At 45.1% G+C, this 19,388-nt stretch overlaps 5 protein-coding genes across 9 annotated transcripts; 2 read left to right on the forward strand and 3 right to left on the reverse strand.

The window, feature by feature from the left end:
- Positions 1-1,163: 1,163 nt before the first annotated feature.
- LOC120696661 lies at positions 1,164-2,998 on the reverse strand. Of its 2 annotated transcripts, XR_005684266.1 has the most exons (3): positions 2,552-2,998; positions 1,488-2,489; positions 1,164-1,419 (listed from the first exon to the last, which is right to left on the reverse strand). XR_005684266.1 is itself a non-coding variant. In XM_039979636.1 (2 exons), exons 1-2 carry the CDS (start codon positions 2,666-2,668, stop codon positions 1,965-1,967), a joined length of 642 nt encoding a protein of 213 aa, XP_039835570.1. In that variant the 5' UTR covers positions 2,669-2,998; the 3' UTR covers positions 1,164-1,964. The 2 variants fall into 2 exon arrangements, 1 of the variants encoding a protein (XP_039835570.1); XM_039979636.1 differs by having other exon boundaries at positions 1,164-2,489.
- Positions 2,999-5,313: 2,315 nt separating this feature from the next.
- Positions 5,314-9,032, forward strand: LOC120696663. 3 transcript variants are annotated; one of them, XR_005684267.1, is made up of 13 exons: positions 5,314-5,751; positions 5,865-5,962; positions 6,081-6,163; positions 6,315-6,441; positions 6,621-6,684; positions 6,973-7,070; positions 7,151-7,235; positions 7,349-7,472; positions 7,742-7,843; positions 7,914-7,991; positions 8,325-8,406; positions 8,502-8,581; positions 8,675-9,029. XR_005684267.1 is itself a non-coding variant. In XM_039979637.1 (13 exons), the coding sequence occupies exons 1-13, from the start codon at positions 5,540-5,542 to the stop codon at positions 8,730-8,732; spliced, it is 1,278 nt and encodes a 425-aa protein (XP_039835571.1). In that variant the 5' UTR covers positions 5,336-5,539; the 3' UTR covers positions 8,733-9,032. The 3 variants fall into 3 exon arrangements, 1 of the variants encoding a protein (XP_039835571.1); XR_005684268.1 differs by having other exon boundaries at positions 5,335-5,751; positions 6,993-7,070; positions 7,927-7,991; positions 8,675-9,032; XM_039979637.1 differs by having other exon boundaries at positions 5,336-5,751; positions 7,927-7,991; positions 8,675-9,032.
- Positions 9,033-9,141: 109 nt separating this feature from the next.
- Positions 9,142-12,684, reverse strand: LOC120696664 (cytochrome c-type biogenesis ccda-like chloroplastic protein 1). The gene is made up of 12 exons (XM_039979638.1): positions 12,511-12,684; positions 12,342-12,422; positions 12,185-12,240; positions 11,774-11,901; positions 11,564-11,649; positions 11,437-11,468; positions 11,098-11,259; positions 10,754-10,826; positions 10,530-10,630; positions 10,222-10,314; positions 10,029-10,075; positions 9,142-9,676 (listed from the first exon to the last, which is right to left on the reverse strand). Exons 1-12 carry the CDS (start codon positions 12,611-12,613, stop codon positions 9,601-9,603), a joined length of 1,038 nt encoding a protein of 345 aa, XP_039835572.1. The 5' UTR covers positions 12,614-12,684; the 3' UTR covers positions 9,142-9,600.
- Positions 12,685-12,713: 29 nt separating this feature from the next.
- LOC120696665 lies at positions 12,714-16,545 on the forward strand. Of its 2 annotated transcripts, none has more exons than XM_039979639.1 (2): positions 12,714-13,140; positions 15,467-16,545. In XM_039979639.1, the coding sequence occupies exons 1-2, from the start codon at positions 13,050-13,052 to the stop codon at positions 16,240-16,242; spliced, it is 867 nt and encodes a 288-aa protein (XP_039835573.1). In that variant the 5' UTR covers positions 12,714-13,049; the 3' UTR covers positions 16,243-16,545. The 2 variants fall into 2 exon arrangements, with proteins under 2 accessions (XP_039835573.1, XP_039835575.1); XM_039979641.1 differs by lacking the exon at positions 12,714-13,140 and adding an exon at positions 13,163-15,279.
- A 940-nt stretch (positions 16,546-17,485) lies between these two features.
- On the reverse strand, positions 17,486-18,855 carry LOC120696666 (receptor-like protein 44). The gene has a single exon (XM_039979642.1). It carries the CDS (start codon positions 18,731-18,733, stop codon positions 17,882-17,884), a length of 852 nt encoding a protein of 283 aa, XP_039835576.1. The 5' UTR covers positions 18,734-18,855; the 3' UTR covers positions 17,486-17,881.
- Positions 18,856-19,388: the final 533 nt, after the last annotated feature.

The following is a 19,388-nucleotide window of genomic DNA, read 5'->3' on the forward strand; positions in this document are numbered from 1 at the left end:
CCTGCTCTGACCGGCTACGTGGATTGCCAAGCTGGCTCTGACGTGGACATGGCATCTGACGGAGGCGCAAAAAATTGCAAGTACACCCTTCCCTTCTATAGTAATGTGGGGTGCGGATCCATGCCATGGCTCTCATCCTCTGTTCTCTCGTGTTCTTCTCCCCCCTCTCTGCGCCTACCTCTGAGGCCCAGATCCATGCCATGGCTCGCGAATCCAGTGCATCGGCGTCGGAGCAATGGGGTGCGGATGAGCTCCCGCTCATCCTTTGCACTGATTGTGGGCTCCGGCAAGTGGTGCGGCGCAGATCGAAGCAGGAATGGAGCTTTGGGAAGGTGTTCTACTGCTGCCCGTTGCACAAGGTGAGTTCGGCTGTGGGTTGATGTGTTGATTTGTTGCCCGCTCATCTTTGATTTAATTGAGGAAGATTTGAGCTTGTTTTGTTGGTCTGTGTAGTGTGATGGAAGTGGATGCCCTTTTTGGTTCTGGGAAGAAGATTACGTTGTCAAGCTTAGGAGTCTTGGGTTGCTGAAAGGAGGCAGTTCAACGCAGCTGGAAGGCCCTATTGCAGCCCCAAGGATGGAGTTTCTGCATGCTAGAGAAGGAGAATGGAAGAAGAAGAATGCCACTGAAATAGTTAGGTTGCTAAAGTCAATATGTGTTGTATGTGTATCTATTCTGTGTGTGCAATGTGTGATGCTGTTGCTCTTAGTGTTTAAGAACTAAACATGGAATGTATCGAAGCTATTAGCATGTATGAACTGAGCTTGAATTGTGAGAACCATTTGACAGAAACTAGAGGGCAGTGGCTATTGTTCACAGCCATTTCAGATAAATGAGTTGACAAGCATTTCAAAGAAATGAGTTCACTAGCATTTCACAGACATGTCACAGAAACTAGAGTTCACAGCCATTTCTCATAAACTAGTTCACAAGCATTTCACAGAAACTAGAGTTCACAGCCTAATGTTTTGCTGTACAACCACGACAGCAGGTTAGACAAACCACAAAAGGTCACAAAAGATTTGAGCTGGTCACAGATGCTGTAAGCTAGGTCTACTTCTTGGCTAGCTTCCTCTTCTTAGTTGGTGCCTGTCCATCTCCACCAATCTTGGTATTTGTCTTGGCTGCCTTCCTTTGTTTGGATGATTCCTGTCCATCTCCACCAGTTTGACGGTTTTTCTTCGAGGCCTTCCCTTTCTTTGCTGCTGCAGCCTGCCTCCCAGCCTTGGTTGATGTTGTTAATGGGACTCCAGGTCTGGCCCTTGGACGGTTGTTCTGAACAAATTCAGAATCAGGTAATGGTCCATGATGCAGAAGAAGCCTGCTAGATTGTGATCCTTCAGCAGTCATCTGGCTCATCATTGTTGAACTAAGTTGTGACATAAGTTGGGAACTACCTACTTCTTGCTGGATGTCCTCCTGCACAGAATTAGAAGACAATCAGAAGATATGTGGTTACACATGTTGTCTGACTCATTGAGACTTACCATGTCACATGTTGCATTGCCTTCCTCCTGGACTGTTTGGGCCTTCCTTCTTGCTGGTTGTTTGGGTCTCAAGCCTAGCTTCTTTATTTCACATGTTGCCTGGTTGTGTTGATCGGACTGACAGTACCTACAATGCATCACCACTCCATGCTTTGTCATTTTAGGCCCATGTTTTCCTTGGACCTCATGAGGTTGCTTTCTCCTTGACTTCTTGGGCCTCCCAACTTTCTTCTCATAGATTGGAGCTAGAACTTGTGGCCCATTAACATGCTCCCACTCTCTCTTGTCTCTGCATGGCCAAATGTTGAACTCATACGCTTTTCTGAAACTCTCTACAGAATAGCAACTTGGTACAACTGATTCAGCTGGAATTCTCTCATGTCTTAAGGCAGCTATAGCATGGTTACATGGTATCCCAGTTAGGTCCCACCTTCTACAATCACAGTGTTGGGTGGCCAATTCAACAATGTACTGATTCTACCTCTCATTTACTTGAAACACACTCTGGCCAGCAGGCAGTGCATAACACAAGTTGGCCCATTCATACCTCTTCAGAATTTTCTTTCTAATTTTGGGGAACAGGGGACCTTGGAACTTTTCTGCCATCTCTTTTTGCTTGTTCACAATCCTAGTCATCATTTGACACTTGATCTTCTCAAACATAGAGAGTATAGGCAATTCCCTTGCTTCCAGTATGTATCTGTTGAACACCTCACAACTGTTGTTCAACAAGATATCACATTTAGGGAACTCAGAGAAGAAGGCCTTTACCCATGTGTTTGGTGGCATCTTCTCTAACCATGTGTAGGCAGCTGCATTTAATGTCTTCATTTGGTCCATGTTTGTGTTCCAATCCATCATAGTGGTTGATCTTGCACACATCCATAGCTGATTCTTCAGTGTCTCTCCCTTGAAGTGCTGCTGGAAATTGGAGTATAAGTGCCTAACACAGAACCTATGTTCTGCTTCTGGAAAGACTTGCTCCACAGCAGGGATCAAACCCTGTACAATGAGTATAAGCATGAGTACAATTATGAGTACAAGCATGAGGATTAGCTGATTACCTTTTGTTTATCAGTCATTACAGTCCAAGGATAAGTGCTCTCAATTCCAAGATCACTCTTCAATGTATTCAAGAACCACAGCCATGAGTCCTTGCACTCTACCTCAACCACAGCCATTGCAATGGGATATATACAGTCATTAGGATCAATACCTACTGTAGTCAATAGAATTCCTCCAGTTCTGGTCTTTATGTGGCACCCATCCAAGCATATCAAGGGCCTGCATGCACTTAGAAATCCCCTTTTGGATGCATCCAATGAAAAATAGCAGGTGCTGAAATGATTAGACACTACATTGAGATAGAAAGATGTCCCAGGATTACTTCTCCTTAGCTCTTGCCCATAATCCCATAACTGGTTGTACTGCTCTTCCTCATCTCCGTGGACCTTCTTCAGAGCAATAAGCCTAGCTCTTGCCAACTTGGTTCTAGTTGGGGTTAGATTCCATTCTCTCTGTATAACCTTTGCAAAGTTTGCCAAATCAGTTTATCATTACTTCTGAACACCTCAATGTACTTCTCTGCTAGCCACTTGGAAGTGCATCTCTGCAAAACAAATTCCTTTTGACAGTTGTGCTCACTCTGATATGTCTTGACCATGAAACATTTGGCCCTGCTATCATGGGAAGCATACAACCTCCATGGACATTCTGGAGCACAGTGAGCCTCTATCCTAGTTCTATCATTCCTTGGCATCTTTATCTGCACCCTATTCTTCACACTGTATTCAGTGATTGCCTTCCTCAAAACCTCAACTGAAGGAAACACCATCCCTGGTTTGAACACTGGATTACTTAAGTCCTCTGCAGACCAAGACTTGAACCTTAATCCTTCATCCTCAGAATCTGGAAGATCCAAGCAGTCCTCATCTATACAAATATCATCATCAGCACCTTGACTTGATGATGCATTCACAGCTGCACCCTCATCATTCACCCCCACATCAACATTCTTAACAAATAAGTCATCATCATCTGCATCAATTTCATAGTCACTGTCCACGAAATCTGAGTCTTCAGAACTGCCATCATCACCACCACCACTTGAATCACTTCCTTCATCATCTACCATGCCTCTACTAGTGGTTGGTACATCACTGTAAAAATTTGGTAGCTTCTCATCCACCTTCTTTGGAACATACTGCACCTTGTGAGGGCTCAGTACCTTGGGCAACTCAGCAACTGGGTTCACTACAATATCATCAAAGTCCAAGGCTGCAATGTTGTCATCATGATCAAAGTATACCACAAGGTTCTTGACCCTATCTACAACTGACACCATCACATTAGTGTCTGAGTCATTGGAAATCACTCTTAATCCATCAGCCACATCCTTCCCAGGTAACTGCCAGTAAATCCTCATGCTTTCAGTCCTCTCATATCCAAGTTGCTCTATGAAATCATCAAACCACAAAGGAGACCATGTCTCTAACTCACAATAATCGAACCAAGAAACCTTCCCATCCACGTAGCTCCTCAACTGGCCATGCCCAACAAAAAACCCGCCATGTCGGACCTCTACTGTGAACTCGTCACTACCAGAACCTACATAAAATTGCACATGAATCATGAACACAACCTTCCACAAAACCCCACGGCTCAACCAAAACCCTAACAATCTTCCTGAAATCGACCAAATACCCAAAATTTCCACCAAATACATGATCTACGTGTACCAACACTCAACCGACAACTAACTAATCTCAAAGATTGGGGATTTAATCGACTCACCATACACGGGCGCATGTTCTCCTTTCCGCCGCAGTCGCGGCGCCATCGCTGCGCTTCAAGTGCCACGACTGGTCCCTCCTTGCCTCCCTTCAGATCCTCTCGCGAGCATCCACTGCCGCCGGCCCCTCACTATCTTCGATGAACGCCGATCGCCGCCGCCCTAATCGCCCCCTTCCGCCTCGTCGCTGAGGAAGACGAAAGAACAGGGGAGCGTAAGGAGGGGTCGGGATGGGAGGGCCTACTTGCACTTTTTTCTTTATTTTTTGTCTCTGGTCAGATGCCAACACACAGACCACGTCCACGTCAGAGCCAGCTTGGCGATCCACGTAGCTGGTCAGAGCAGGTCAATGACGTTTTGGACCTCCATGCCTCACTTAAATAGATCCTGGACCTAGAAATGCATTTTCAAAGTTCATGGACCTAAACAGAACAGGAGAAGTAGTTTAAGGACCTACAGTGCATTTTACTCATGATGAAAATTTGAAAATGCAGAATCCTCCTGAAGATCAAATTTTTTCTTTGGATGGCCTTTCATGACAAAATTCAACCAGCGGTCCAGCTTAAGAAAAGAAAATAGGCGGGCCCAGAAGAATGCAAACTTTGTGAAGAGAGAGACAGTTGATTACATCTTGTTTAAGTGTCCAGTGGCGAGATTTGTTTTGACTCTCATCAGAGATATTTGTGGTTTAGAGTCTGCCCAAGTTTCATGTGCATTCTTAGACCAGTCTCAGTGGAAGTGACATCGACACAGTTATCTAGACTGAAATCTTAAGAACTGTGCCAGTAGAGGGTCGTCACCATGACACTCCTCTCACATTTCATGACATTCATCTCTTCTCTCTCTTCACACTATTAATATATGTTAGCAAATTTAATGTCATGACACTCTTACCACACTCCCACCGAAATTGGCGCTATCTTCTCTCCTCTCTGGTTCCTCGTCGGCTCATCCAGCAAATCGAAGCCAAGGGGCAGCGGGGAGCAGGAACTGTAGGCGTACGTGGTGGCCTGCCCCGCGCAGTTCAGCGTTGAGCTCGTCCTCTCACGCGCCCAGCCGCCCACCTACTGCTGCCACTTGCTTGCGACCTCGCTCGACTGCAGGCAGAAGCAAGGAAGGAAATGGTGCCACCGCGGCCGGACCGGACCGGGAGTTGCTAACGACCACACACCTGACATGTCGGTCGTTCTAGCAACGCTTCGCCACATCTGACATCTCCGTCAGAGCGAGCAGCAGCCTGCCTAGGCGATAAGCCCACCGAATGGCCGCCATGGGCATGGTCCGAGCATGCGCGTCTCCTGCCGCCGCACCCTCCACCAGGGACGCTGCCGCCCAGGTGAAGAGGTCGTCCTCCTCCTCGAGGACCGCCCGCGTGCTCGTGCTTGGCGGCACCGGCCGCGTCGGGGGCTCCACGGTCACCGCGCTCTCCAAGCTCCGCCCCAACCTCAGCGTCCTCGTCGGAGGAAGGAACCGGTGGGGTGCCTCTGCCTCGATCCCCACCTCCTCTCATCCTCTGCTCCGTTCCATTGCCTCGTTCTATATCCTCTTCTGTTCCGGTTGCGTAACCGCTGCTTGCTGATGGGCAGGGAAAAAGGTGAATCCTTCGCGTCTAAACTCGGAGAGCGATCTGAGTTTGTCCAAGTTGATACCCGCGACGTAATAATGTTGGAGGAAGCGCTACAAGGTTAGTAACGCTAATGCAGCAGCCTCCTATACTGCGAGTTGTTCTTCCAAAGCTCCAAACTTTTGCTAACCAATAATGTCTACTTTAGGCTTAACTACCTTTAAATCTCCCTGCACAGGCGTGGATTTAGTTGTCCATACTGCTGGGCCTTTCCAAAGGGCGGAGGACTGCACCGTATTGCAGGCAGCGATATCTACAAAGGTAGAGCAGTGACATGCCAAGCTTTTGAGGCTCAACTCAATTTCATATAAGTATTGTGTTAATTAAGTTTCCTGATTAGATTGAGCGGTGTCTTACTTAATCACCTGCAAATGCTATTGGATGGCACAACTTCAAATATTTTACTGAACAGACAGCATACATCGATGTTTGCGACGACACTGACTATTCCTGGAGAGCAAAAGGTTTCCATGAACAAGCGAAATCCGCTGGTGTCCCAGCTATTACTACTGCCGGCATATATCCTGGAGTGAGCAATGGTCTCCACATTCCCTCAATACAGTTCCTCATATTAGCCTTTTGTTTGTCTCTTTCTGTTGTCCAGGATCTAGCTCTTCTAGTTTGGAATGCAGCACTCAAATATTTTTCATATCCAGAAGGGATAAGTATCTTGACTTTTCAGAATTTATTAATGTGCTGTATTGTTCTCTTCTGACAGTGATGGCTGCTGAACTTGTCGATGCTGCAAGAAGTGAAAATGATGGCGAACCGGAAAGACTAAGGTTAGAGTTTGTCATTGTCTACACAAAACCAAATATCAAAATACAGTGTATTTAAAAAGGGTAGTTGTTGGATTAATTTTTTGTGCTGCCATATAGTAACTAGATTGTTGCAATGATATGTCCCCTCTCCTAATTGATACGCGAATAATTATGTTATCTTCAAAATACCTGCATAAGCATTGCATTGTACGAATCACTTTCAACCACGGTTCCATGATTTATGAAGCTAGCAGCAAGTTATTTGATGCATCCATGCCTATGTTGTATGTTGCTAAATCCCTTTTCTAGATTCTTTTACTATACTGCAGGTTCTGGTGGTGCGGGTCCAACAATACTGACAACAAGTTTCCTGCTTCTTGGGGAGGATGTAATTGCATACAACAAGGGTACTTCATACTACTTCCTTAGTGCGCCTTTGGTGGTCCGAGAAATCTTAAAGTCATTCTTATTTCTATTACTAAACCAGGAAAAGAAATCAAACTGAAGCCCTACAGTGGAGCTCTGAACATTGATTTTGGAAAGGGGGTCAGAAAGAAAAATGTTTACTTATTGTAAGTACTTTTCGCCAATTTTTACCTTTCCATATTTTATAATTGAGAAAACAGAGATCCAATATAACCACAAAAAGAAGCAAATGGATTTGACACTACATTACTGATTCCAGGAATTTGCCTGAAGTGAGGAGCGCCTTTAAGATTTTAGGCGTACCAACCGTCAGTGCTCGATTTGGTACTTCTCCTTTTTTCTGGAATTGGGGAATGCAGGCTTTCGCAAACTTCTTACCTGTTGTATGTCTTTTTTCTCAGATTATGCATCATCAAGTTAATTCATTCGAACCCTTCTTCTAGTTATATTTATCAGTACTAACAACATTAATGGAGGTTACAAATAGCTATTAGCATCTGCCTTTCAGCAATTACAACATTTAACCAGTAATTCTTGTATTAAGATTAAACGATATATATTCGACTGGAATCCAGAACGTATACATAACCGATATTTTTTATTGAATTGGAGTTAATTTGACCTCAGTGTGACTCCATTTTTCTCTTTCCAGGAGTTCTTGAGGGATAAAAATAAGGTTCAAAAGTTAGTCATGTCAGTTGATCCTTTGGTCCGAACAATTGATGGCATTGCAGGAGAGCGTGTCTCCATGAGAGTAAGTTCTTTATGTGTGTGAGGAATGGTACTTGACCGCTAATGATCATTGCCTGATCCAGTTCATTTAATTTTTTTCTGCAGGTAGACTTGGACTGTTCAAATGGCCGGAATACCATTGGACTATTTACTCATAAGAAGCTATCTGTGTAAGTACAAAAGCATGAACATTGAGCATTTTTGACACCCAATACGTAATTGATATCTAGCATTATAATCTTAACATTGTCACCACCAACTATCTGATTACTTGCAATTAGGAAGCTTCGCATTTGTCAAAGCACAACACAATATGAAATGATGGTTTCCTTTGATTTACAACATCATCCTGTGGAAACCTTCCGTTCCATTTTTTTTGTTTAAACCTGGGAAAATATCTGGTTCAGATTTTAGTTTTCTTTGTATTATCTTACACCGTTAGAAGTTACCATCAGGAATACTGTCTCTACTGCATCTAAGCATGCTATATTGGAATTTTTCAGATCAGTGGGCTTTGCAACAGCTGCATTTGCTTTGGCGGTTCTTGAGGGCAACACCCAGCCAGGTGTTTGGTTTCCGGAAGAGGTTAGTAATGCTTGAAAGGAAGAAGAAAGGAAAGGTGGATTTACATGGGAGCTTTGTTCCCCCAAACTAAACTATCTCAATTTGCTGTAATGCAGCCAGAGGGAATAGCAGTCGAAGCAAGGAAGCTTCTTCTAGAGCGTGCATCTCGAGGGACAAGCAACTTTGTGATGAACAAGTGATTTCTCTTTTACCAACCTAAAAAACAGTACATAATGTTCCGACTCATGTTTTGTTTGAGCTAAACATGTTCATCCACTTGAATTGGCAGGCCTTCCTGGATGGTAGAAACCGATCCAAAGGAAGTCGGGCTAGGAATTTATGTGTGAGAAGATTAAGTGTGCTTAAATTCTTGGATGCTTGACAGAGCTTGACTAAATCTAAGGAGTAAAGAGATGTTGAATGTGACAGCCAGCACCCAGCAGCATGTTGAAGTCCCCCAGATTGAGCAAGATTGTTTTTTAATGATTGGTTGGGCTATCTTTATTTTGAAAGGATTGTATACAAAAATGATGGTTATAAGGGGGAAAAACTATTATGGGCGGATAAAACAGTTTTGTGCACCACAAGCCACATGCTTGAATGGTAGTGGAAGCACGGTAAATAAAGCATCCTAGACCCAGAAACCATTCGATGTTCATCTCTCCACATATCTGCATTAGGATAAGTCATGCATCGCCTCACTTATTTTCAGCATCACCTCTGTGCAAAAAATTTAAACCAGAAGGTATTTGGTCGTTGACGCCCATAAAGCTGATTGTATATTAACTGTCTGATTACCATATCATGTCAAATTGTTACAATTAACAGAAGTATTCTGCAATATTGTACCCTACAGAAAATACACTGACGAAAAAGAATTGCAAAGGAATTGACCACTGAATTTGGGCCCGCCACATGCCCTGATAACCAATTTTGGTCATTGGTTCAAAACCCGATCCTTAGGTACATACGCATATATGGATTTCCATGTATTATATCAATCCTTCCAGTCTCCAGGGTACACCTCCAATTATTGAGGCCCGTACAGACTTATGAGGTAAAGATGCCTTGGCTGTCTTGAATCATTTACACGCCTATACATTGTAGAGAGAACCAACAACACTCTGTTAGTGTTTGATCATTACCTATTGTACATCTGAAGACATTGCTATCACATGTCCAATGGACTGTTGTCTTGCAGTCTCCAACAATGTCCTACATTGCCATTGACGTTGCAGGAAACATCCTGTCCAGAAGGGTGTAGACACCTCCACCAAGTAGAAATGCACCACTGTCGAAAAAAATGTTAGTGCAAGAAGTATCCCTAGTAAAGGAAAGAGTATTGGAAGGAGTAATTGATATGATCTTTACATCAGGTCAGTAGTTACGAAAAAAGGATGCATATGTCATTTCACGCGTGTTGTTTCTTTAGACAATCTATATATCCAAATCCCAAGAGTAAATCAAGTTAGCTAGTTTTTGACGTAGACTCAGAGTGGTTATGCAAGGACAGAGTGTGCAGTCTGAAAGTTAGATAACTTGCTATTAATACTTTGACTAGAAAGCACAAGATGCTAATGGATATTCAGGTCAACATTTATTTGTTAAGAGAAAATATTCAAACGTCAGTATGAAGTAGGTACCTGATTGGGTTTATCCATGCTGAATATCTTCTGAATGACAGCAAACTCTACACAAGGCAACCAAGTTAATTATGAGGGGCATAAAAGAGAATAAACACATTTGGTCTATTAGTCTAGAGCAGTCTTGAGAGCAATTCAAGGTTCAAATCCTGTTTGAATAGGTGGGGCACGAAGAAATGGACAGCATCCATACCTGCAACGCTCCAGCAAAAGAAGCTGCAATAAGAAGAGGCGCAACATAGCCCGTTGTGTATGTCAACAACAAGCTTCCTCCAATAATGGGGTCCTGAAAGAAAAAGGTTGAAGTTGTGACAGTATATCCTCATCATTCCGAAAGACAGAAGCTAGGGGAAGCATAAAATATATAAAAAAAAGTACTGCATGGCAGAATGTGATTTACTAATTTTACATTTTTTTACAGTGTCTTCCACTGTGTTGAAGTTTAACAACAGTAATAAACTTTTGACTACTGAGACAACTTATGTATCCAATAATACATACTCTTGAAGTGGCAACATATCCCAGAAGGGTAGCAAGAACAGGTGTGCTGCAAGGTGATGCTGCTAATGCAAATGTAAGACCAGCAAGATATGCTTGTACACCTGACATAATATAAAATAAGTGACAAAAGAAATATATTGTTTGTGAGTAAAAAGAAACAATAATGATATGCATATTAGCATTTTTTTCAATAAGAAATAAACGATGATGTCAGGTGGCATCACTTGAAGGGAGGTTAGCAGCAGCAGCTCGAGGGTCAAAATCGCTGAAAAATGAGGGAAGTTGCAGCTCGACTACCTGTTAAATACATAATAACATGAAAATAAAACATTATGGCGAAATTTATGTGCCAATAATATGGACACAAGATAAAAATCGTAAATGTGTTTTCATCAGAATGAACGGCCACTACAATCAGTGTATCCAAACAAACTACTGATATAATAGAAACCAAGAAATACAGGTATTAAATCTTCTCATAAATGATTTAACTTAAGGAAAGGATGCAGGAAGAAATTTTCTTTGACATGCTCCAGTTTATCCAAATTTTTATTTTGCAGTGATTTACCTCCAGAAGGTTCAGTCCCATGATAATGGCCAATCCAGAAGCAGCCACTGGGAGTCCTTGTCCAACCTGACCGTAAGCCTTTCCAGCAAACGAAGCAGCAACACCAAGAATAGCTAAGGTTGTTGCCAGTCCTAATGAAAATGCTATTGAATTTCCGATAACCTAATAGATAGGAAAAGCCATGTCACATACTCACATACCAGTAATTATATCAAGGGAAGTATCCAGCTGGAAATGAACCTTTAATCGTTACAGATGCTAGGCTTAATAACCCAACTAAGTGCTTCAGTGGAGGTAAGTTTTCGGAACAGAATCACTTGTTCATTCATCTTAAATTACCTCGGTTCGGCTTTTTCCAGAGCCAAATGCACCTAGAAGTTCATGAAGAAAGAACTATGTCAGAGTCATCAGTGACGACAAATTCTGAAGATGAATAACCATCAGAAACGATAACCACTATATTCACCTATATATCCTAGGGTCAATGGCAGAACGCTGAGTGTACATGGAGACAAACTAGTTACAAGTCCAGCACCAAAAATGACTGCCAAGCTGGAGGGTAAAGGTAAAGGTGAGACATAAGAGATGCGAGCAATAGGCAATAGGCAGAAAAATTGAAAATGCCAAGGAAGTAGAAATGTCAACAAGAAGTTAACAGAAGTGAAAAAGAACAGACCTAGAGAAACTAAGAGCAGATAGCTGATCCTGAACAGCCTCATTAGCCTGCTGTCCAGCAGAAAACAGCAAACCCCCAAACCAATCTCCAATGCCAAGATCGGCCAAAAGAAGTTCTGATGATCCGTGCTGGTGAAAAGCAAGCAGTTTGCAGGGATTAATGCACAATAAATATATCACTGTAATGGAAGTTGAAGCAAATGGATGCAAAAAAGAAAGAACAAGAGATATAAATTGACTACATTACAAGTGAGACATGCTACAGCTTATGCAATGGATGATAATAATCTCTTGACAGATTAGCCATGCTGTAATCATAACTTGATACAGGTAATCAGGATCAAACAACTCCTGACTGAACATTAAACAGTGAAAATGTAAGATATTTGAAGGCGCGTGTGATTCTCCTAACCAGAGGATCCAATAGCTCGGCAGCATTAGCGGCCCCAGCGGCAACCAAACTCCCCACTGCAACCAGCGCCTTCATATCAGTCACGGTCATTCCATCGAACAGACTGCAACCGAAGTAAGCATGCGAGGAAGTCGGGAACAGGGAAGCTCGGAGCTACCTGCCACGGACGTCAGCGGCATAGGGCACGGCCGAAGGAGAGAGCGCTTTGCTCCCGCCCCCGATCTGACTCCACGAGCCGCTGTATGGGCAAACAAAAACATTAAAAAAAAGGAAGAGGCGGAATAATCAGATAATGGCGCCCGAGCAAGCGGCGGGCACAGACGTACCAGGGGAAGAGGAAGGACCAGCAGCAGCTGCAGGCTGAGCTGGGAGAGGAGGGCGGCGTGAGCTGCTCGCGATCACGGGGCGCGCGGCCATGGCGGAGAGCATGGTGGGCGGAGCGGAGAAGCAACGGTGACAGCGAGATTGGAACTGGAGGGTGACTCGCCTAGATATTCCTGGCCCAGTTAATGCTGGGCCTTGACGGGCCTCTGGCCTAGAAACTACGCCCGAAGAAGGCATTCCAGTCGGACTAGCTTCCTCTTGGCGTCTCTTCTTCTACCTCGCGCACTCGCCGCGGAGCTCTCCGCTTGCCTTCTCCGCTCCCGGCTGTGTCGACATACTTCCGGACACACGCCGTCGCCGACGAAGGAAGGCGCCCCAATCTCACAGCGCGATGGATTCATAGCCTGCGCGTCGGGAGCTAGTTCTTGGGGGCGTCCGACTGCCTGCCATTGGGTTGCCTTGCCTTGGTGCCGCCGGGGCTCGGGAGCTTCGGCGAATCGTTGAGTTGGGGGGTTTTGCCCTCCTCCTCTTCTTCCTCCCGATGGGGGGTTGGAATCGGTCGCGGTATGTGAGGAGGGGGCCGGACCGCTCCCGCCGCCCTTCGCACCCACCTCTCCCTCCGCCTGATTACGGTACGGACGGATGCCTATCGTTCTCATTCCCATGTTCTTCTGATTTGGGTTATATCGTCACGTAATCTCTTGTGGAACAGAGATTCGGTAACCTCTGTCACTGATTATAGAGCTTAAAATCAGAGTTGCTGATGCAGACTAACCTGTTGCTTTAGGCTTTCTCATCTGTCTAGACTGTTCTTGCCATTGCAGTACAATGAAGTCAAAAAAAAATGCTAGCTTTACCTGAATATTGTAGATAGCCATTCCTCTTGGGGAAATTGGAAAAGGGTGGTACTGCCATACTGCAATTGCAGGCTGTGCTTTCTGGCCACTGTTCATTTTGCGTAGTGTATCATGTGTCCCAACAATAATTTATATCTGGTGTGCAAATTGGTAATGACTAATGAGGAAAGTTAACACAAAATGTTTTGAAGACACATGGAAGTACAAATCATGCAGTGCACTGATTTTAAGTTTCTGAACCATTGCCCCTTCTAGTTGGCTGCAGTACAACCGTGCATCTAACCCTTTACATAGATCCAATGGCTGTAATCATCCGGACTCATGGCCCACTTCACGCCTTGCGCGCTATCTTTGATTACTTTGTCCTTCTGTGCACTTTGTCGAAACACCTCATCACTAGTCCCTTCCTGATTAAGCAACTGAGGTCCATCTGTACGCCTGACAATGAAAGTATTGCCATTGTCCCATACATGGTGTCTGTCTGACTTTAAGATTTTGAATGTTACCCAGTACCCATTTCTAATTAGCTACAATACAACCATTTATTTCACCCTTTATATTGGTCCAACTGCTGGGATCTTCCGGATTCATGGCTCAATTCATGTCTAGTCTCTAGTAGTCTAGTCCCTTCCTGATTACTTTCTCCTTTTTGTGCACTTTATTGAAATGCCTAGTCTCTAGTAGTCTAGTCCCTTCCTGATTAAGCAACCAAGGTCTGTCCATACTATGCATATAACTGCTCAATGTTTCTCCCGTGCCATTGATCTTCATTCGTATGAATGCAGAGGAAGTGCAAGACCATCCATACAATTACTGATTTTATATCCTAGCTTGAGCGGCTTGGATTATGAAAGAAGCACCTTATATAGGCTCTGAAGCTAGTAATCCTAGAATGTTGGGTTATATGGATAGGCTTAGTTTTAGCCTTTAGGGATATGGTTTTGGTTTTAAAGTTAGGTTTTTCCTTACCATTCTCAATACTGACAGAATTCGTGAGGATCAAATAGGAAAAAGTGAAACTAATTTTAGAAAATGATAGGGAATACCCCCGCCATCACCAATGTACCAGTTTGCAAGCTGGCAAACAAGTTCCTACATTATGTTTCAGGAAGCCTTATTAATGTAAGCCATGAACATAAGAAAAGGTGCAAAAAAAATTCAGATGGCATAGGAAATTTAATGTTCTTCATCCACTATGGTTTTGTCTATTTTTTTCAGACCAAGTAGGATAGGCGCCAACTTTATGTTGAAATCAATATAAAGTTACAGGATAACATCAGCACATAACACCAGAACTTCGATATAGTAGAAACGCTTTTCTAACAGAACAAGCATGGGAAACAAAGTACCTGTGTGTCTTTCTAGGCATCATAGCTTTTGTCCTGTATTGGTCTTCTTCCTTTGAACTGATTTCAACTCTCCAGTTTCAGTCTTGCAAACTTCTCATTGCCATGAATATATTACATCATGCTTAGGTTTCATTAACTAGAGTAATTGTCCATTATTTCAGAGTTTATTGTATTTTTCTATTTATCAATTTTTAGAACAAAAGGGCCAGCAACATTTCATCAGCACTACTGGTTCAAAAGTCAGCTTAACTTGGAAAGAACATCCCCTCCCAGTAATTCGTAAAGGTAGAGTGCCAATAAAACTAGAATGATAGAACAGCAACCTTTTAATTCTCAGATTGCGGTATTACGTTGCTACTTAACAAATACAGGAGATAACTTGGAGACTTAGGTGTCTTGAATGAGCACAGAATAGCCTCTAAATTTATCTTCCTTTATATATTGATATGTTCTCCTCTGCGGTTGTAAACATGGATGATTGGAACAAATTTTATCTCTGGGCCTCTGGGGTACTCAGTTTCTACCCTTATCAATAATTTGAAACAAAAAGTATTTTCTCTTCCAGGTTATTGAACTCAATCTAAAATTTCAATCTGGTATCTTCCAAATTTACACAGCAGAGTACTGATCAATCTAGCTGTAAAATATTTTTTTTGTCAGTTTGCTGAATGCAGTAGGCTTGCAAATCCTGTATCATCCTTCATTACCACGACAATTCCATAAAATTCTAACATTTATTTCCATATATGCAGGACACGAGCACTGCTCAGTCCCATTATGGGAAAGGGAATTCTGCAGTTATGTCGGCAACATTTCCTGGTGGAGGTTCTGCGAAAACAAGCAATATGTTTCAGTATACAATAATCTTGAGCAATGGGATGATTCAGGAGCCTTTGAGAATTTTCAGAATTCAAAGGCAAGGTTCTGGGCTAATTATCATGGCCAACCTTCTGATATTCCTTTGCCAGACCCTGATGTGTACATTGATAAGGTCGACCACTGCTGCAAAGTTGACCCTGAGTTGGTAGCTGACCTGGATAAGGTACGGCTACCATTCGACTCGGATTATAATTCAACCCCGGCTACTGGATCGGGCAATGCCGGGGCAGATAACAAGTGTACTCAGAGCACGTCTGGAAACTGGGACATCTATGTAGAAAAGCCAGCTGAAGTGAATAAGTGGGACTGGGATGCCAACGCGATTTGGGGAGGGAAAGATGAATCTTGTAAATGGGGTAATAGCAACTCCGGTTGGGGTGCTTTTCTGGAGGAGCCTAGTTGGCGCGGCTGGAGCAATAACCAGTACGCATCAAACAACAGGAGTAATAACTTCTATGGTGGATCCAACAATAATAGATACTGGAATGAGGATCCCAGTCACACATCTGGAAGGAAACGGAACTGCGGCGGGTACTTCCAGCAGAGGAACAATAAACAGAGGAACCAGGAGGAAGGGCACCACCACCAAAGAAGCAGCTGGCAGGATCATAGAGGAAGGAACAGAGAATGGCGTCCGTCGCACACCTAGAGCCTGCCAAAAAAGGTCAGGGCATAGAGGGTGGCTCTTGATCGAGTGGCGAAATCGCCGCGTTTTGTTGGGAGATGAATAGTTTGTACCTTTTGATTTGTGCAGTCAGTGGCTGCTAGCAAATTGGTACGTGTGAATAGATGTTTGAGTTGTGCTGCCGCTCTTAAGGAGCTGTGGTTTTGGTTTTCTTCTGTTGTACCTGCAGCATGCCATTCCAAGGCAAAGGTAGTTCACCTAATCACCTGGTTATACTTCTCCATTAGCTCTGTTCATGAATTCTAAAGCCCAGTGAAGTTTCTCCAAGGTGAACCTTCCATGCCCCTTTTTTTTCTACTGTCTCCCCAAAATTGGCCACCAAAAGCTTACGCAGTTGCCCATGTGGCCGTGCCCCGACGACAACGCGCCGGCCTGCGGCCGAGGTGCTCCGACTACGGCGGCCCGCCCACAGATCTTGACGCCGGACAAGTCTCCGGCCGCCGCGGTCGCTGACGCCAATGTGAAGTACTGAGCCACGCAACCTGAGCCTGACACGATGACACGAACACGACGCACCAGAGGAGTTCGTGGCCGGGTTAGCCCAGCAGGCAACAGCCATCCATCGGTCCCACTTGGCAGTGAAAAGCAAACGGTGAAGGTGCAAGAGCAACAGGCCCCAATCAACATGCGACATGCTGCTTTGCTGCTGGCAGAACAATAAAGCAGCGGAAAAAGAGAGCACTACTGGTGGGCGGTGGCAGTGCGCATTCCACTAACTCGATCATTCATTCCATCACATGCTCACAGGAGCAGCACCACTCACAGGAGCAGCACCACTCACAGAAGCAGCACATGAAAGCAATCCATTGCTTTGGGGAGAGAGTGTTTTTTAGCAAAAAGAGGCTGAAAAACCAGCTCATAAGCACAAACAATCTAGAATAATAGATTACAGAACAAGCACACCACCCCATCTGAAAGTAATTCTGAATTCGCCGCCGCTGGGGAGAACAAGGAGAATTAGTGGAGGCAGCAACAAACCAGTTCTGTGCAGAAAACTATTCCTCAGCAGTCAGCATAAACACAATGGCTGTGTGTTAGTTCCCATGAAAAAACACTGTAGCGCTGAAAAAACACTATAGCCCACTATGTCGCTTTTCATTTGTTTGTGGTACATATTGTCCTACCATGACCTAACTAGGTTCAAAAAATTTATTTCGCAACATACATCAAAACTATGCAATTAATTTTTTTATTTACCTACATTTAGTACTCCATACATGGGTCATTTGCTATATTTAATGTTTCGATGTGATTTCGATGTGATGGAAAGTTTGAAAAGTTTGGGATCTAAAAACACCCAATCAGAAGGAGCTGCACCAAACAGTCCAAGTAAAAAAACCAAAAAAAATCATCAGTAATTAAAAACTACAGTACTCGATCCAATACTGACACCCTGACTGCACCAAAAGGATGTCTGCTCTGCTCTGATCCCGACACCCCCCGTTCCAGGATCCAATATCCTTGGCATCACGAATCTACTAGTTGAAATGTGCCCAAGATGGAGTCTTTGTTGCATGCCAAGATGATAGATAAATCCATGTGGTTCAGCTCAATTGCAAGGCATCCCCAAGTCCAAAGTTGCAACCTCCTTTGATGGATGAATTCAGTAGTCCGGCATGAGCTGGGGAATCTTGCCCTCCTCCCCGGGGGTGGTGGCCGTGCGGTCCGTGGCGCGGAGCCACAGGCAGACGGCGGAGAAGCTGAGCACGAGGCTGAGCAGCCCGCTTCCAAGGCCGATGCCGACGATGGCGAGCACGGAGAGGCCCCGCTTCCGCAGCGGCGGCAGCGGGTACCCGTACAGGCCCTTGTTCCCCGCGAACGAGCTGGCATTGAACCTCGCCGTCCCGACGGCCGCCGTGCCGCCACCGGTGCGGTTGGCGAGGAGCACGGGGATGGGGCCGGAGAGGCGGTTGTCGGAGACGTCCAAGGTGGAGAGGCGGACGAGGAGGCCAAGCTCGTCGGGGATGGGGCCGGAGAGCTGGTTGGCGTGGAGATCTATGACGTTGAGGTAGGCGCAGCCGGCGAGCTCCCGTGGGATGGCGCCGGAGAGCGCGTTGGAGGAGAGGTTGAGCACGGCGAGGTTGAGCAGCGCGGAGAGCTCCGGCGGGATGGCGCCGGACAGCGCGTTGGCGGAGAGGTCCAGCGACTGGAGGCCGGTGCAGTTGGAGAGCTCGGGCGGGATGGCGCCGCCGAGGGAGAGCCCCGGGAGGGCGAGTTTGTACACGCGCCCGTTGTTGCAGGTCACGCCCTGGAGGTGCGAGAAGACGCCGTCGCACGGCGCCGAGAACGCCGCCTTGGTCCAGTTGCGGAGCCCGCCGGAGGGGTCGGAGAGGGACTGGTGGAGGTGAGACAGGCAGCGCTCGTCGTCGGGGTCGGCCGCGCAAGGCGGCGGCGGCGAGAGGAGGAATAGCACTGCGGCGACGGCGGCGACGGCGAGATGGTGTCCGGAGGACATTTGGGAACGGTGGTGGAGTGGAGGGGCGCGAACTCACTCCGGGAATCGAGATTTTGGGGAAGCTTGTCACGAGCATGCCTTAAAAATGGGCAAAATTGGCCGGTGGATATACTTGGAAAAGGTTGCTTTTGTCACATGACATTGGAAAAAGATATCCTGGCTATCACCACATATAAATATGGTAATTAGATGTGGAACATCATATTTAATATTATATTCTTTTTAATCAGAAGCCGCGCGAAATGTTGATTTTACGCCTGCCTCTCTGTCTCCTGTCCTGGTTTGATCCAAATAGGATCACACGTGCAGACCACAGTAATAAAAGTTCTCGAATCGATAGATCAAGAGGGACGCGAAACGTGGTACATTATTTAAGAGTGATTAACATATTGGAACGAAAATGTACCCATATTTTCGGTACAGAAACGAACCCGACATGAAAATGTGGGCATCGTACCACATTTCTGGTGACTATGCTGCAGACTCCCGATGTCCCTAGGCCTCAAATTAAAATTGCACCTGCACCCTAGAGTTCGCCGTGCTCTCGCAACCCACCGCAGCTAGCCCTCTCCCGCCCTCTCCTACTTGGGATCTCGGCGAGGTTGAGCAGCTCGACGATCCAAGCCCTGGTGCTCCGAAACTCATCGCGGGAGAG

The sequence above is a fragment of the Panicum virgatum genome, chromosome 3K (assembly GCF_016808335.1).
Source record: "Panicum virgatum strain AP13 chromosome 3K, P.virgatum_v5, whole genome shotgun sequence".
In the NCBI taxonomy this organism is placed as follows: Eukaryota; Viridiplantae; Streptophyta; class Magnoliopsida; order Poales; family Poaceae; genus Panicum; species Panicum virgatum.

Bases quoted from the DNA above. Each gene is read 5' to 3' on its own strand.
- LOC120696661 (XM_039979636.1), bottom strand. From the start codon at position 2,668: ATGGCTGTGGTTGAGGTAGAGTGCAAGGACTCATGGCTGTGGTTCTTG. The intron at 2,490-2,551 runs GTAATCAGCTAA...CTCATTGTACAG, and splicing joins TAATGACTGATAAACAAAAG to GGTTTGATCCCTGCTGTGGA.
- LOC120696663 (XM_039979637.1), top strand. From the start codon at position 5,540: ATGGCCGCCATGGGCATGGTCCGAGCATGCGCGTCTCCTGCCGCCGCA. The intron at 6,164-6,314 runs GTAGAGCAGTGA...TTTACTGAACAG, and splicing joins AGGCAGCGATATCTACAAAG to ACAGCATACATCGATGTTTG. The intron at 8,407-8,501 runs GTTAGTAATGCT...GCTGTAATGCAG, and splicing joins GTGTTTGGTTTCCGGAAGAG to CCAGAGGGAATAGCAGTCGA.
- LOC120696664 (XM_039979638.1), bottom strand. From the start codon at position 12,613: ATGCTCTCCGCCATGGCCGCGCGCCCCGTGATCGCGAGCAGCTCACGC. The intron at 11,260-11,436 runs GTAATTTAAGAT...CCTATCTATTAG, and splicing joins CTGGAAAAAGCCGAACCGAG to GTTATCGGAAATTCAATAGC. The intron at 10,315-10,529 runs GTATGTATTATT...TTTTTCTTTCAG, and splicing joins GATATGTTGCCACTTCAAGA to GACCCCATTATTGGAGGAAG.
- LOC120696665 (XM_039979639.1), top strand. From the start codon at position 13,050: ATGGGGGGTTGGAATCGGTCGCGGTATGTGAGGAGGGGGCCGGACCGC. The intron at 13,141-15,466 runs GTACGGACGGAT...CCATATATGCAG, and splicing joins TCTCCCTCCGCCTGATTACG to GACACGAGCACTGCTCAGTC.
- LOC120696666 (XM_039979642.1), bottom strand. From the start codon at position 18,733: ATGTCCTCCGGACACCATCTCGCCGTCGCCGCCGTCGCCGCAGTGCTA.